The 18,229-nt window shown below is 44.6% G+C and overlaps 2 protein-coding genes across 3 annotated transcripts in view; both read left to right on the top strand.

Moving 5' to 3' along the window:
• LOC141105239 (scaffold attachment factor B2-like) overlaps positions 1–18,229 on the top strand; it is a 140,517-nt gene that overhangs the window by 13,746 nt on the left and 108,542 nt on the right. The gene's annotated exons all lie outside the window — the stretch shown is intronic.
• Positions 707–3,861, top strand: LOC141105228 (uncharacterized). The gene is made up of 2 exons (XM_073595120.1): positions 707–3,594; positions 3,669–3,861. The coding sequence occupies exon 1, from the start codon at positions 707–709 to the stop codon at positions 3,566–3,568; it is 2,862 nt and encodes a 953-aa protein (XP_073451221.1). The 3' UTR covers positions 3,569–3,594; positions 3,669–3,861.

Genomic DNA, 18,229 nt, shown 5'->3' with positions numbered 1-18,229 from the left:
AGATGCGGCCTTCTCGCAAGTGTCGAGGCACACGGACTTGGCCTTTGAGGACATGGGGGTTTTGTCTGAGCCAATGGATAAAAGGATGGACTCCCTGTTAAAAAAGTCATGGGACTCAACCGTGGGTAGCCTGAAGCCAGCAATGGCGGTCACGGTGGTAGCTAGGAACGTAGAGTTCTGGTTAAACCAATTACAGGCTCACATTGAGGCAGGTACTGCAAAGGAGCAAATCCTAAACTCATTTCCCACACTGCTGCGAGGTCTTGCTTATATCGCAGACGCATCCGCAGAATTGGTGCGAATGGCAGCCAGGTCCTCCGCCCTAGCCAATTCCACTAGAAGAGCATTATGGCTTAAGACATGGCAGGGTGACTGCGCGTCCAAGGCCAAGCTCTGTGGAATTCCTTTTACAGGGGATCTGCTATTCGGACCAGGCTTAGAGAAGGTGCTGGATCGAACGGCAGATAAAAAGAAGGCGTTTCCACTAAAACGTAAGGCAAATTGGAAACAGCCACAACAAAATAAAAGAAGGCAAAGAGGGAATACAAGACCCCGATTTGCAGCTCCCAAAATGGAAACCCAGAGGAAACCTTGGGTTCAGAGAGGGAAAGGCAAAGGGGGGGCGATTTTTCGTCCTCCTGAGCAAACCCAAAAGAAATGACACAATAGTCGCAGTAGGGGGAAGACTGGGGGCCTTCCTTCCGCAATGGGAAGAGATATCTTCCAACAAATTCATTTTGAGAACAATAAAGGAGGGATATCGTTTGGAGTTCTCAAAAGCACCCCCAAACAGATTATACATCACCAAACCCCCAAAAAACAAGGAGAAGGCCAGAGGGTTAATGAGATCCTTAGAGGAGCTCCAGCAACAAAAGGTGATAATCAAGGTACCAAGGGGAGAGAGAGGGCAGGGTTTCTACTCCCACATATTCGGAGTTCAGAAAACTTCAGGAAAGACCAGACCCATCCTCAACCTCAAGCCTCTAAATTTATCCATAACCTACAAAAGGTTCAGAATGGAGTCCATATATTCAGTAAGGGCCCTTCTGCCCCCAAACTGTTATATGGTCTCCCTAGACCTAAAGGACGCATACCTGCACATCCCGATACAGCGGGAGTGTCAAAAATTTCTAAGGTTTGCGATAGAGACGGGAAGAGGAATCAGGCATCTTCAATTTCAGGCTCTACCCTTCGGCCTCTCCTCATCGCCCAGAATTTTTACCAAGATTCTGGCCGAAGCTCTGGCACCATTACGGGTCAAAGGCATATCTGTCATAGCTTATTTGGACGACCTTCTCCTATTTGCAGAGTCGCCCCGGAAGTTACTAGAAAACCTCAGCTACACACAGACGTACTTAGAAAGTCTGGGTTGGCTGGTAAATTTGGAAAAATCCAATTTACAACCCAGTCAGCAAATAGTATACTTGGGGTATGTCATAGATTCAGCGCAACAAAGACTGTTTCTGCCCAAAGAAAAGATAGGGAAAATTCAGAAGGAAGTAAGCTTATTACAAGCCAATATACCGTGTGCCATAAGGCAGATAATGTCAACACTGGGACTGTTGACATCTGCGATTCCAGCGGTCCAATGGGCAGGCCTGCATTTTCGGCCACTGCAGGTGTTCCTGTTAAAAATGTGGGATCACAAGCAGGAGTCCTTAGACACCAGGGTTCTTTTATCAGCAAGGGTGAAAGGAACCTTATGGTGGTGGAGGACAATAGAGAACATAAACAAGGGACGGCTGTGGAATCTACCCATTTCCCGAATCCTAACCACAGACGCAAGTGGCGTAGGGTGGGGAGCGCATTTAAGCGCTCAGATAGCGCAAGGGACTTGGGGAAAAGAAGAGAGGAGGAGATCATCCAACTGGAAGGAATTAAGAGCAGTATGGTATGCACTTCAAGCCTTCCAGTCAGAGTTCAAGGGTCAACATTTACAGGTCAGGTCCGACAATGTGTCAGTGATCGCCTATATAAACAAACAGGGAGGAACAAGGAGCGGAGCCCTGTGGACATTAGCAGAGGAAATCTTGAAGTGGGGAGAAAGAAACCTACTCTCTTTGTCAGCAATCCACTTGAAAGGGGATTTAAACAAAGTGGCAGATTTCCTCAGCAGGAAAAAGGTGAGAGAAGGCGATTGGGCGCTAAGCCAGGAGGTATTCGAGCAGATAGCTCACAAGTGGGGAACACCTCAGGTGGACTTGTTTGCCTCAAAGGAAAACAGGAAAGTCAGAGCATTCTTCTCCCTGGAAAGAGAGGACGGAGCGCTCGGGGTAGATGCGCTGGCACAAGCATGGGCATTCAGAAAATGCTATGCCTTTCCCCCACCTATTCTCCTACCAGCGGTAATAAGAAAACTACGTACGGAGAATACAACGCTAATTCTCATAGCGCCCTATTGGCCCAAGAGACCGTGGTTCTCTATGCTCAGAGAACTCGCGGTAGAACCCCCCTGGTTTTTACCGATCCAGGAAGATCTACTCTCCCAGGGCCCAGTACACTGCCCCCAAGTGGAAAGATGGAACTTGGCTGCATGGTGTCTGAGGAGCAGTTGCTAGAAGCGAAAGGGTTCTCAGGCCGTCTAATAGACACAATGCTGAAAAGCAGGAAGATGGAGACAAGGAACATCTACCAAAAAGTATGGAGGTGTTTCAACAGATGGTGTATAGACAAAAAATTCAATACACGAGGCTCAGTGGCAGTCCTGGAGTTCCTACAGGACGGGATAGACAAAGGACTAAGTCTTAGCACGCTTAAAAGTCAAGTGTCAGCACTTTCTGTTTACCTGGAGAAGAGATTAGCATCTGATCCGTGGGTAATCAGACTCTTTAGATCACTGAGCAGACAAAGACCGATACAGGGTACAGTTTTTCCAAAGTGGGATCTGTCATTAGTGCTGCAAACTATGACAGCTCACCCCTTTGAGCCACTGGATGATTGCAACCTGAAGATGCTGACGTTTAAAGCAGTTTTTTTGGTGGCAATTACTACGGCTAAAAGGGTTTGTGAGATGGAGGCCCTATCAATCAGGCCTCCCTTTTTTCAGATTTTTCCGGATCACATAATTTTTAGAATGGATCCGGCATTTCTCCCTAAAGTGGCCTCGAAATTCCACAGAGGCCAGGAGATTGTGTTGCCATCATTTTGCCCAAATCCTTCTAAGGAACAAGAAGTAAAGTTCCATAGTTTAGATGTAAGGAGATGTGTTTTGCATTACTTAGAAGCAACCAAAGATATTAGGAAGACGGACTCCTTATTTATTTTGATTTCTGGAGCAAGGAAAGGGCAAAAGGCCACAAGACGTACTATAGCCAGATGGCTAAAAGAAGCCATTGAACAGGCCTATAGGTTAGGAGGTATGCAGGTCCCAGAGGGTATCAGGGCACACTCCACCAGGGCAATGGCTGCGTCGCAAGCAGAGAGAGCTGGAGCCACGCCGGAACAGATTTGTAAAGCGGCAACTTGGTCCAGCTTTGCCACCTTTGTAAGACACTATAGAGTGGATCTTTGGGCGGCTAAAGATCAGACCTTTGGACGCAAGGTCTTACAAGCCGTGGTCCCGCCCTAGGGGTAAGTGCTCGTTTATCCTCTCAGGTGGCTGTCCTGAAAGACGATTAGGGGAAAAACGAAGTTACTTACTGGTAACGTTCTTTCCCGGAGTCTTTCAGGACAGCCGGGTACCCACCCAATTGTGTATCAAGACATAGAGATTTCCTTACAGGAAATGTGATATAATGAATTGTGTTTATCATATATTCTTGTGTCTCCCCAGCGGACTGGAGGTGCTCTTTAAAGAACTGAGGAGCCAGCAGGGGAGGAGGAAATTTATACAAGCTGGCGCAGGTGTTTCCAAACAGAAGGGAGGAGCCAAGCTCTCAGGTGGCTGTCCTGAAAGACTCCGGGAAAGAACGTTACCAGTAAGTAACTTCGTTTTTTTTGCTAGAAAATTACTTAAACCCCCCCAAACATATATTTCTTTTCTAACACCCTAGAGACTAAAATGGCGGTCATTGCAATACTTTTTTTTATGCCAAGTAAATTGATACCCAACATGTCACACTTCAAAATTGCGTCTGCTCGTGGAATGGCGTCAAACTTTATCCTTAAAAATCTCCATAGGCGATGTTTAAAAAATTCTACAGGTTGCATCTTTTGAGTTACAGAGGGTTAGAATTTATTGCTCTCGCTCTAACGATCGCGGCGATACCTCACATGGTTTGACCACCGTTTTCGGATGCGTTCGCTTCTGCGCGCGAGCTCGTCGGGACAGGGCGCTTTAAAAAAATTTTTTTTTCCTTATTTTACTTGATTGAAAATTTGGCCCATTTTTTTCCTATTGCAAGGAATTTAAACATCCGTTGTAATAGAAAAAGGCATGACAGGTCCTCTTAAATATGAGATATGGGGTCAAAAAGTCCTCAGATCTCATATTTGGACTAAAATGCAATTAAAAAAAAATTGTCATTCCCCCTACCCAGCCACGACAAGGACCCAATCGCCTCCCCTGCTGCCGACTGCTCCGGTAAGCGGCGGAGGGCGCGGGAGAGCGGCAGGAGCCCTCTCCCGCTGCCGATAACAGTGATCTCGTGGCGAATTTGCCGCAGAGACTACCATTATCGTAAACACGACCGGCTCCTGAAGAGATGGATACCTCAGTTGTGGCAGCAGCTGCTGCCGTTACCGAGATATCCATCTTTAAAGTGCCAACGTATATGTACAGGAGGCGGTCGGCAAGTGATTAAAAAAAAAAAAAAAAAAAAAGGCAATTTATTCATAAATATCTCTATACAGTGGTAAGTATAAATAACCAACTATATATGGTTAGGGTGCAAAATCTGTAATCCACTCTGAGAATAACAGACAGAAGAGATATACTGTATATACTATTAGAGGTTGAATCTGGTAAATATCAGACATCGAAATTTTTTAATTTAAGAATAAGAAAATAGTCTGTGACTGTAATATAATATGTATGACAGACTCCCTTGTCATAGGCAGGTGATAAAAGCTACCTGGGCTTGCTGTCACTTATGCCAACCATACAAAAACAATGTCTTCCTTGAAAAAAAAAATTCATTTTAAGAACGTTCGTTCGATTTTCTAATCGTTAGTGGGGTCAAATTGAATTTTCCCATCACTGTGGGTGAAAACTTCTTGGTCAAAGGCATTTTCATACAGTATAATATAGAGCTCCCCTATAGCAAGGTAAAAAAAAAATTCTGCCTTTTAGAACCACTCACTTCCTGCCCAGGACTACATGTCCCATGAGGCATTGCTCCTCATGAATTCCAAGTTCTCAGGCACTTACTGACATGTATAGACAGTGTACTGAGCTGTATGTGTGCTGCACTGTATTTCCTTATATGTAAACAAATAATGCGTTCTGTATACAAGTGAACTAATCGGCTGACAGATTAATCGATTATGAAAATAGTTGACCGCTATTTTCATCGATTAGTTTCGCCCCTAGTTCCCACATTCAAAATATTTCTGCTGGGTATAGAATGATTTCCTTTTTGCAGCGGCAGACATATGGACTGAATATAAACAAGACATAAACTCACAGTGGCTATGGTTAGAGTTAGTTGGGGATGTCTAAGTCGCTTCAGCTGTTTGGCACTTTTTTGCTAGATCATCCTCATCTTGTTGGGAAGAACGTTTAATAAATGATATAGTGAACTTAAGAGTCCCTCTCAAATAGGCCTTCAAGGTGTCCCAAAACATTAACCCCTTGCCGCCGTGCGTACGCAGATGTGCTTTCGGAGGTTATACCGGGATGATGCCCGCAGCTGCAGGCATGATCCCGGTACTGTTTTTTTAGAGCTGGGGATCGGCTTTCCAGCGATAACAACTGATGCGGCTTTTAGCCGCTCAGCTGTTATACCTGAGGAGCGGGTGGTGACACTTCCCGTTTACTTGGCTGCCAATGGCCCTGGTTTAATAAAAATATATATGCAGTATTCAGATTTGCAGAAATCGGTGATCTGAATACTTTGAAGTGCAAAGGAGGGATCGGGGGTCTTTTAGACTTTTCAGGTCTTTTCAGCAACTGAGCAAATTTCAGTGTTTTTGATTACATTATTGAATAATTTTATTATATTATTTGTTATAATTATTATTTATTATATTATATTTTATGATTTCGTGTTTCAAACTTTATCATACCCGGGATGTCTACTAGACTCTTGTTTGGACAGATTTAAGTGAGTTATTTCTAAAAATTACAGGCCTACAATATAAAACGCCAAATTTTCATTGCAAAATAATTGTACCGCTTTCAGCATCAAAAATCTGACATAATCATACCGCTAGGAAGGTTAATGTCTGGGGAGATTCCTGACCATGAAACTAAAATTTTGATGTTTTGTTCCCCAAGCTACTTATCGCTTTTGCCTTATGGCAAGGTGCTCTATCATGTGGAAAGGGCATGGTTTGTCACAAAACTGTTCATAGATGGTTGGGAGAAGTTGCTCTCGGAGGATGTTTTTGTACCATTCTTTATTCATGGCTGTGTTCTTAGGCAAAATTGTGAGTGAGCCTACTCCTTTGGCTGAAAAGAAACATCACACACCAGTGGTCTCAGGATGCTTTACTGTTGACATTACACAGGACTGATGGTAGCGCTTACCTTTTCTTCTCCTAAAAGGTTTTTTCATGATGCCCCAAACAATCGGAAAGGGGATTTGTCACAGAAAATGACTTTACCCCAGTCCTCAGCAGTCCAATCCCTGTTCCTTTTGCAGAATATCTGTTCCTGATGTTTTTCCTGGAGAGAAATGGCTTCCTCGCTGCCCTTCTTGACACCAGGCCATCCTCAAAAAGTCTTTGCATCACTGTTCGTGCAGATGCACCTGCCTGCTGTCATTCCTGAGCAAGCTCTGCGCTGGTGGTGCCCTGATCTCGCAGCTGAAACAACTGTCCTGGTGCTTGCTGGACTTTCTTGAGTACCCTGAAGCCTTCTTCACAACAATTGAACCTCTCTTCTTGAAGTTCTTGATCCGATAAATGGTTGATTTAGGTGCAGTCTTAGTAGCAGTAATATCCTTGCCTGTGAAACCTTTTTTGTGCAAAGCAATGGTGACTGCACGTGTTTCCTTGCACGTGCAGGTTAACAGGGGAAGAAGAATTTTAAGCACCACCCTCCTTTGTATAGCTTCCAGTTTGTTATTCTAGCTCAATCAGTATTAGTGATTTCCAGCCTTGTCCTCATTAACACTGACACCTGTGTTGATGAGAGAGTCACTGACCTGTCAGCTGTTTCTTTTGTGGAAATGTTTTTTCATGACAAAGAGGGGCTTTGCAATTCATCTGATCACTCTTCATAACATTCTGGAGTATATGCAAATTGCCATCATCAAAACTGAAGTAGCAGACTTTGTGAAAATGAATGTGTCATTCTCAAACTTTTGGCTATGGCTGTATATGATGGTAGTGCTGAGCCAAGGGAGTCCGCCTCTGCTGGCTGTGGTGCATATTTGTCATCATGCTTAAAGTGGTTGTATACCCTTTTTTTTTTTTTTTCCTACAGGTAAGACTTACCTGTAGGTAAAAAAAATATCTCCTAAACCTGTACGGTTTAGGAGATATTCCCCTCGCAATGAGCAGCGGCGCATGTGCACAGGGGATTCTCGGCAGACAGCCCGGCAAACTCCGGAGCTTGCCGGACAGAAGTCTCCCGCACGCATGCGCGCGAGTGACGACATCGTGGCTCCGGCCACTCACAGCGCCGGAGCCGCGATACCCGGAAGACACGCTGAGGGGAAATGTCAGCTCCCTCGGCGTGGACCGTGTGAGATGCCGGCGCCTCGTTCTAAGGTAAGTATCTCATAATGAGCTAGTATGTGGTGCATGCTAGCTCATTATGCCTTTTCCCTTGCAGGTGTAGAAAAAAAAAAACCAGCGGGTATACAACCGCTTTAAAGGTATTGTAAAGGGTCGTTGTCTTATTTAAAAAAAACAAACAAACAAACCTGTCATACTTGCCTCCACTGAGCAGCTTGTTTTGCACAGTTGCCCCGAACATACTCTTCTGGGGTCCACTCTTACGACTCCTTCCCACATCAGATAACCGAGTCCAGCATTTGCATCCACAGATACGAATGCCGGACTCGTCTGCTTTGTTGGATTTGATTGACAGCAGAGCCAATGGTTGCTCTGCTATCAATCTATCCAATCGAGAGCCAGGACCCCGTGGTGAGAGGGACAACGCGTCCCCGCCGAAGAGATGAAGGGGCTCAGGTAAGTAAAAATGCGCCGGGGGGGGGGGGGGTTTGGTCGGTAGGTAAGTGCCAGGTGTTTTTAGAACACAAGGGTTTACAACCCCTTTAAAGCAGTAGCTGCTAACTTTTACTATTAGGACACTTACCTGTCCTGGAAGCCAGTAATCTCGGCACCCCTGCCGATGTTTCCATCGGCTCTCGGGTGCTGCCATTGCCTGTAAAGTAAATCGGTAGTGAAGCATTGCAGCTGCGCTTTCTGAATGGTTGAAGGAGGAGGGGGGCCGAACTTCCAAGTGATCTCGCCAAGGTGCTATCTCTCGGAAGTGGCGATGGGTACCTGTTAAAATCCTTTCTTTATTTCCATCAATTTAAAAACGAGACCTGCAGAACATCAGCACACACTGACAGCCTGGTTAACAGTTTGGCTTTTGGACGCCAAGTGCTGATGGACAGAGTTCATCAGATGGGGTCAACCACATCATGCCTAAAGCTTCATCTCATAAGGTTTATCATTGCGCATGGAAGATGCCTTTTGCATGGTCTTGACAAGGGCTTGACAAATCCCAGGTTGCCATGGTGACTAGAAATCAATAAACAGGACCGGTCATGATTATTTCTATTAGGGCTGCGCATCTTCACTGGTCTCACGATTCGATTCGATTACGATTATCTGGTCAACGATTCGATTCCGCGATGCATCACGATTACCGACGAGCTCCCACTTCCGCTTGGGCCACCTAGGTGGCCCTTCCACCCTGCAATCTTCTGGGACACATCACAGTTCCCAAAAGATTGCCCGGCTATGCAGGACAGCGCAGTGAGACATGCGCACCCGGCTGTGAAGCTGCAAGCTGTCGCAGCCGGATGCCCACAGTAGTATTGCCAGCGCTGTGGACAGGCGGGGGAGAGAAGGGAGGGTTTGGGTGGCCACGTCGCTGGATTGTGGGACAGGTGAGTGTCTTTTTATTAAAAGTCAGAAGATGCACTTTTTTTGTAGCTGCTGACTTCTAATAAACAAAAAATTGACTGGAACTCCGCTTTGAATTAAAAATAACCTCACTCCCTAAAAAGTGCACTACAGGGTACAGACATTCACACACACTGCCCAAACGCAGCCACTTGTGGCCAAACGCAGCCACTTGTGGCCGCCAAACGCAGCCATCACTGACCCCCCCCCCCCCCAATTACTTTCTTTTAATAAATATATTACAAAGGATGGTGTGCCCCCGCTGTATGTGCTTTTAAAAAACGATGTCGCTTCATACCAAATTTCGCCGGTATACCATCATGTGACTCCCGGCCATCCCGCCCCTCTCCGCTCTCCTCTTCCCTCTCCGCTCACGTGTCTCCTGAGTCCTGACGTCAGCGGGGAATTCTCAGTCCTGCCCGCTGACTATAGTTATCGTATCAGAAGAGAGGCGGGCGGGACTGAGAAATCCCCGCTGACGTCAGGACTCAGGAGACGGAAGCGGAGAGCGAAGAAAAGAGCGGAGAGGGGCGGGCCGGGAGTCACATGATCGTATACCGGCGAAGTTCGGTATGAAGTGACATTGTTTTTTAAAAAAGCACATACAGCGGGGGCACACCATCCTTTGTAATATATTTATTAAAATAAAGACGGTTTAAAAATTTTCTCGAGCGCTTTCCCGGGAGGGGCGGGGCTACTAATGACGTCACCAAACATCGATTTTCGGGGTTTTATGCATCGATGCCGCATCGGGGACACCCGAATCGCGATGCATTGATTAATTTCAGCACCCCTACTGTACGTGGACCCACTTTTCAGTAAGCCAACATTTCTGTATAAAAAAAATCCTTTATTGGTCTTATGTAATCTAATTTTCTGAGATACTGAATTTTGGGTTTTCACTAGCTGTAAGCCATAATCATCAAAAAAAAAAAAGAAGAAAAATGCTTGAAATATATCACCCTGTGTGTAATGAATCTATTTAATATGAGTTTCACTTTTTGAGTTGAATTACTGAAAAAAACTTTTTGATATTCTAATTTTGAGGTGTGTGTCTATTGTCGGACAGAAGGGTGGAGGGGGTGTATAAATCTTTTATATTAAAGTAGTACTAAAACCTGAGATTTTTTTTTTTTTTTTTTTTTTTTTTTTTTCATGGATATAATCATTTTCTGTTTCAATCGTTATTAAATGGTTTTTCTTTCAAAGTAATAAGGAAAATACAAAGCATTGTGACAATATAAGGCTCACTAACGACACACAGGTGTGTGTATATATAAAGACCAGAGATAATTTAAATATGGTGCACAATACTGGTAAACTTTTTCTTTAAGACCCCTTTCACACTGGGGCGTCAGGGCCATCGTGGGTAAAGCGCTGCTTTTTTTAGCTGCGTTTTACAGTCGTTTTTACGGGGGTTTTCGGCCACTAGTGGAGTGGTTTTAACTCCTGCTAGTGGACGAAAAAGGGTTAAAACGACCCGCAAAGCACCGCTTTCCCGGCGCTTCTGCAGCAGTCCCCATTGAGTTTAATGGGCAGGAGCGGTGTATACACCGCTCCAAAGATGCTGCTTGCAGGACATTTTCTGCTGTCCTGTCAGCGCACTGCTCCAGTGTGAAAGGCCTTCGGCTTTCACACTGGAGAGGTGCTTTGCAGGCGCTATTTTTAGCGCCTGTACAGCGCCTCAGTGTGAAAGGGGTCTAAATGTAATTTTAATGCCTTACATTTCCTCCAGCTTCACTGGGTTCAGATGCTGATCTTCCCTCCACAGAACCCTTAAAAGTGATTTTAAACGTTGGATTTTAATTTTGTTAAAAAAAAAAAAAAAAAGTCATACTTGCCTGCTCTGTGTAATGGTTTTGCACTGAGCAGCCATGATTCTCCTCTTCTGGAGTCCCCTGCTGGCGCTTCTTGCTCCTTCTGCCTTCAGAGTGCCCCTATAGCAAGTCGCAAAGTTAAAAAAAAAAAAAAAAAAAAAAAAATCTGCCCTTAGAATCGCTTTAAATCACTTCCTTCTCCTGACCAGAGGCATTGCTCCTCACATTCACAAGCTCTCAGGCACTTACTGACAAGTATGAATGATGTACTGAGTTCTATGTGTGTTGCACTGTGTATACTGACTAGGGCTGCGATTAACGATTATTTTCATAATCGATTAGTTGGCCGATTTATTGTTTCGATTAATAACCTTAAAAAAAAGTGTGGTGTCTGGATCTTGGGGCATTGCCACAATAAATGAAAGAATGTGCCCACAGCTTGATTACACATTGGGCAGTTTGCGGACTGACTGTACTTATATCTTGAGATTCTAAGCGGTGTAAGATATGATCTGTGGGTTATAAAGATCTGGGTTAAACGATCCGACGGTTTGGGAGAAACTAATTTGCACGTGTCTAAGGCATCGCTCCATCTTCCATGGGGCCCACCTTTCCCTCCCACCTAGACTTCAGGGCACACGCTGACGTAGTTGCCTGCTGGAGCGATAACATCAGGTAGAATTGAGATCAACTTTTTAGGGTCAAGGCATTTTATTGCTTCCATTAAAGGGTTGTTGGCTAGGGATAGGTCCTCTAAGGGGAACTGTGTGTGGAAGGCATGACAGAGCTGTATGTACCTAAAGAACATTTGATTCGGTAGTGCGAATTCAGATTTTAGTCTGTCAAAAGTCTTCAATTTCCCATTACAGGTGATGTGGGACAGATGGAATATTCTGCTCGAGCTCCAGACCTCGCTATCTGGGATTGAGTTGAATTCAGGGAGGGTAGTGTTGTGCCACAGGAAGGTAAAGTCATGTAATGCTGGTAAATGTAACCTGTCTGAGGTAATACTCCACACCCGTCTATACTGGGGTATCTGCGATCATTTGTCCTTCCCACGCCTCCTGCTCCTCCTGTTATCGCCACTAAGGGGTCTTGGGTTGTCTGTGATCACCTAGGGCACAGAAAACAGAAATCTTTCTCTGTCTACTTTGTCGATATAAAAGATTTGTGACAGTGGGCTGCTAGATAATATGCATTAAAGTCAGGTAGGGCCGTTCCAGCCAGGCCCGTGGGATTTTTTTAGTTTGTGCCATGGGAGTTTGTGCCTGTTATTGCCCCATATAAACGGTTTCAGCATAGTTTCCATTAATTTGAAATGCCTAAGCACACTGGTGAATGCCAGATCATGTAGAAGATTTTTGGCAGCAGAACCATTTTTATGAGATTTATGCAGCCCATCACTCCCAATGGGAGGCGGGCCTATATCTGTGTCTTCTGCTTAAGAATTTCATAAAGTGGCACTATATTGAGTGAGATGTAGTCCGCTGGGTCCCTGGTGGTTTGTATTCCCAGGTACTTGATGGCATCTGCTCTTTGTAGGGGTAGTATGGCTCTGTCTTTGTGCGGTGGGAAACTGTCAAGGGGAAGTATCTGGGATTTGTTCCAGTTGATCCTGAGGCCGGAGAATGTGCCAAAGCGGTATATCAAGGCTAGAGCCAGCGGTAGGGAGTTGTCTGAGTCATACGCAGCGGCTGAAAAAAGCATAGATGTGAACGTGTTCCATAGAAAACCATGTCAATGAACTGTAGTGCGTTTCTGCAAAAAGCACCAAAAAACACATAGATGTGAACCAGGCCTAAGACGTTTAGTAACCTAATGGGGTTAGAAAAACGAAAATTGGCCCTTTATAGTACAAAAAAAGCAGATAATCGCTACTGTAAGGGGTTCATTTTTTTTACTGTAGAACTGAAAGTATTTACAGTTGTGATTGTTTGCTTTTTGTACTATAAAAAGGGCTTTTTTTTTTTACCCCATTATGTTACTGGCCGATCAATTACTATTTTCATAATTGATTAATTTCATAATCGATTATTTGTTTCAGCCCTAATACTGACATGTATAAACATGTACAGTGGTGTAGTGGTAGCACTCTTGCCTAGCAGTAAGAAGGGTCGCTGGTTCGAATCCCAACCACAACACTACCTGCCTGGAGTTTGCATGTTCTCCCTGTGCCTGCGTGGGTTTCCTCCGGGTACTCCGGTTTCCTCCCACTCTCCAAAGACATGCTGGTAGGTTAATTGGATCCTGTCTAAATTGTCCCTAGTATGTATGAATGTGAGTTAGGGACCTTAGATTGTAAGCTCCTTGAGGGTAGGGACTGATGTGAATGTACAATGTATATGTAAAGCGCTGCGTAAATTGACAGCGCTATATAAGTACCTGAAATAAATAAAAAAAAAAAAATGTATAAACTGAGCTGGATGTGTGCTGCACATTTTCTGATATGTGAACAAATAATGCTTTCTGTATGCAGGCCAACTAATAGATTATGAAAAATGGTTGTCAACTATTTTCATAGATTAGTAGTTTCAGCCCTAACCGTAACGCACATCTCCTTAAAGCGGTTGTATACCCCCTCCCCCCCCCCCCCCTACAGGTAAGCCTATAATGAGGCTTACCTGGTAGGTAAAATGAATATCTCCTAAACCTGTATGGTTTAGGAGATATTCACTTTGCATGCAGCTGCTGACGTCAGCGGTGCATGCGCTGTAAAGGCTGGCTGAAGGTCCGGCAGACGCTGCCAGAAAGAATACTCGCATGCATAGGAGTGATGTCATCACGGCTCCGGCCACTCAGAGCCGAAGCCGGAAGAAACGCAGAGGGCAAAATGTCAGCTCCCTCGGAGTGGACTGGGATGTGAGACGGGGACCTCATTTTAAGGTGGGTATTTCATAATGAGCTAGTATGAGGTGCATACTAGCTCATTATGCCTTTTACCTTACAGGTTTTTGGTTTTTTTTTCCCATTTGTGGGTATACAAGCGCTTTAACTAGTGCGACTTCTAATGGGACTTGAGTTGCACAGAATCTCATGACAAAGGAAATCGCATTGTTTTCAATAGTGCCTTGCAATTTCAGCCTCATACACTTCTATGTTACACTCACAGAAGTTGCATCAGCATTAGGTAAGAATTCCTATAGGACTTTGGTAAGTGGTGTGTGTTTTTTTTTTTTTTTTTTCTCTTTAACCCTCACCTCTCCTCCAGGTCATCCCTGCTGCCTTAAGCTGCGCACACACTACAGTTTTTTGCATGAAAAAAGCGGTCAGCTCCGGTTGAAGCCGCTGTACTAACCATGCGAGGTTAGTCCAGCGATCTTACCTCGCTGAGTGGCTGGCTTCTGTCAGACACTGACACACACGGGCAGAATGTCGGCTTTTTTTTTTTTTTTTTTTTTTTTTAAACTGACAAATGTCTCCCCAACATTCTGCGCGTGTGTATGGGGCTTAACTCTCCTTCCAAGCAGATTCAATTCACACTTTCACACTTCAGCTTAGGGCTGGGAGATTCTCTTAAAAAAAACTCGATTCACGATTCAAATCGAGTTTTTTTTTTTTTTTTTTTTTGGAAACCGTGCCGGTCCCGAGGCGCTGCGGGCATGAGCTTTTAGGCGAGGCCGCGGCTTCAGCCTAGTCCGCGGCGTCCGGCCTAGCGGACTAGGCCGAAGCCACGGCCTCACCTAAAAACTCCTTGCCCGCAGCTCTTCAGGCCCGGCGCGGTGTCCGCGCTGGTCCGGAGGCGCTGCGGGCATGAGTTTTTAGGCGAGTCTGCGGCGTCCGGCCGTAGCCGCGGACTAGGCCGAAGCCGCGGCCTCGCCTAAAAACTCATGCCCGCAGCGCCTCGGGACCGGCGCGGTGAAAAAAAAAAAATCTAAAAAAATCGATTTGCTTAAATTTTGAATCGATTTGACCTCTCAACTCGATTCAAGATTTAAATCGATTTTTTTTCCCAGCCCTACTTCAGCGTAGCGCAAACATGCATTCCCACTTGTGTTTTTTGCACATAGACATGCATAGGGCAGCCCAATCGCATGAATGTGCCCTATGTGCGACAAGCTCCCCAAAGAAGCTGAAGAACTTTTTCAAACATGGAATGTTGCGGGTTTGGCACGATTGTAGTGCTTTTTGTTGCACTGCTTACCGTGATTGGGGTGTCATTGAAGGCTGCTTTCACATCTGCGCATTTACGAACACACGCTTTGAAAACCTGCTGCAAAAACGCATTGACATTGTGTGTTATGGAGAATCAAGTGCAGTGCGGGTTTGCAGCGCATTTCCAAAACACATGGCAAAGCGTACTTTTTCTGTGTGGGTTGCTGCACGCTTGGGCAGATGCGAACACAGCCTAAATCACAATGCAAGCTCAACGTGCGTTTGCCACAGGTTATAGGAACGCACAGCAAAACACACATTTTCTGTGTGGGTTGCTGTGCATTCAGAAATGAGCAGATACAAATGCAGCATGCATAGTAATGCAAGCGTGATGTGCATTTGCCACACGTAATCGAAATGCACACCAAAACGCACATTTTTTTGGGGGGGGTTTTCCATGCATTCAGAAATGCGCAGATGTGAACGCAGCCTAGAAAAGCGCAATTTGTATTGCCCAACGCCCTCTACATTTAGCCCTGCTGCAGGCAAGCAGCAGAGCTCATGCCGGTAAAGTTCTCCCCACCCCCGCTATGTATCCTGGGCTTAACTTGCCCATCTGTGGGGCCGGAATAGCGGATGCCGCCGGGGCGAGCACCCGTCTGCTCTCCTCCCCTTGTTCCTGACGCAGAAGCGGCATGTATGACGTCCCTTCCTGGTCGCCGTTGTCCGTGTCCCCGGCGATCAAGGCGGGGAATGAATGTAATGCGATCTGCATTGCATTACATTCAGTAGATCACACTGAAGACATGCAGACTCTGGGTGTCTCATTAAAGAGAACTTGTCACCAAAATATCCCCTGTGTGATTGAAGGAAAAAAAAATAGTTACATCTAAGCACATTAAATCCCCCCTCCAAAAAAATGGAGGCCCCCCACATATACGCACGTACAAACTTAAACTGTGCCAATGCATGAGAACGTCGATTTGTGATCCACTTGTTGCATATCACCGCGCACGCCAGAGTAAGCAATAATTCTAGCACCAGACCACTTGCGTAACTCTAATCTGATGACCCATAGGTCTCTTTTAAAGCGTCTCCTATAGAAAAAATGGGGTACTGAAGTTTGACGCTGATTCACAGGTGCATGCAAATTTAAGGTTTGACATGTTTGGTATCTATTTACTCAACCTCATCTTTTATATTTTACCAAACAATTAGGTAATTTATTGCATTTTTGTGCCCTAAATTTAACTTTAGTGTGGCTTTTATTCATTTTTTTTTTTATTTTTTCCAGAAATTGTGCGTTTCCTAGACCTTTGCGATCATATTGTGTGACATAAAACATTTAAACTACCACTATTTTATTCTCTAGGGTGTCTGCTTTCAGAAAATATATTAAATATTATGTTTTTGGGGATTATGTAATCTTCAGGCCTAAAATTATTTTTTAACCGCTTCAATACCGGGCCAATTCTGACACTTTGTTCCTACATGTAAAAATCATCATTTTTTTTGCTAGAAACACACGGGGACAGCGGCGCTTTAAAAAATTTTTATTTTTTTTAATTTTTTTTTGATAGATATATATATATATATATATATATATATATATATATATATATATATATATATATATATATTTTTGACACTTTTTTGAAAAAATAAAAAAAATTGATCACTTTTATTCCTATTACAAGGAATGTAAACATTCCTTGTAATAGCAATATGACATGACAGGTCCTCTTAATAGTGAGATATGGGGTCAATAAGACCCCATATCTCACCACTAGGCTGGGAAGCCTGAAATAAAAAAAAAAAAAAAAATCCAAGCCGAAGCGGCGCCGTTTTTTTGAATGGAGAGGCCGGGCGTGACGTCATAACATCGCGCCCGGCCTCCGACGATCATAGAGACTCTGGGGACCATCTGGTCTGCCGGAAATCTCCATGATCTACATCCGGCACCGGCAGATCCACTCTCCGCCTCACCGATCGTAACGTTGAGTCGGAGCAGGCACCGGCGGGAGGGGGGGGGACGTCCCCTCTCGCCTCCCATAGGAACGATCAAGCGGCGGAACGGCCGCTATGATCGTTCCTATGGTGTAGAGATTCGCCGGCTGAAACCGGTAATATCTGAATGATATCTGTAACTACAGGCATCATTCAGATACACCTGCTCAAAGCCAAGGACGTCATATGACGTCCTTGGTATTGAAGTGGTTAAACACTTCCCATCCGGGCCAATTCTGGCACTTCGCTTCTACATGTAAAAATCATTTTTTTTTTTTCTAGTAAACTACTCAGAACCCCCAAACATTATATATGTTTATTTTAGCAGAGACGCTAGGGAATAAAATGGCGTCTGTTGCAACTTTTTATGTCACACGGTATTTGCGCAGCGTTTTTTTTTCAAACGCTTTTTCTAAAAAAAATAAAAATTTCATGAATTTAAAAAAAAAAAAAACAAAAACGTAAAGTTAGGCCAATTTCTTTGTAAAATGTGAAAGATGTTATGCCGAGTAAATCAATACCCAACATGTCACGGTTTAAAATTGCGCACACTTGTGGAATGGCGCCAAACTTTGCCACTTAAAAATCTCCATAGGTGATGCTTTAAACATTTTTACAGGTTACCTGTTTAGAGTTAGAGGAGGTCTTGGGCTAGAATTGTTACTCCCGCTCTAATGTTCGCGGAGATACCTCACATGTGTGGTTTGACCGCCGTTTACATATGTGGGCGCGACGTACGTATTTACACTTTCCCTTTTTGATCCCTTTTTATTCCTATTACCAGAAACGTAACCATTCTTGTGTAATAGGAATAGTGTGTGACAGGTCCTCTTTATGGAGAGATGTGGGGTCTATAAGACCCCACATATCTCCTCAAGGCAGGAAAGACCGAGATCAAAAGAAAAGATAAACAATCTCTGCCTTTCCAGCCAAATCCCTGGCAAGGTTTACTTCTGCCGGGCCGGACATGATGTCATAACATTGCGCCCGGGCCTCGGAAGGTCATAGATTGCTCGGGACCACCTATCCCTTGAAAATCTCTATGCTTCTAGCGCCGGTGGATTCCTTCTCCGGGTCGCACGGGTGAGCCGGTAGAAGCAAGACCGATTAAGCGACTGAACTGCCGA

This window comes from Aquarana catesbeiana, linkage group LG01, assembly GCF_042186555.1.
Source record: "Aquarana catesbeiana isolate 2022-GZ linkage group LG01, ASM4218655v1, whole genome shotgun sequence".
In the NCBI taxonomy this organism is placed as follows: Eukaryota; Metazoa; Chordata; class Amphibia; order Anura; family Ranidae; genus Aquarana; species Aquarana catesbeiana.
This window is presented reverse-complemented; position numbering and strand designations above follow the sequence as displayed.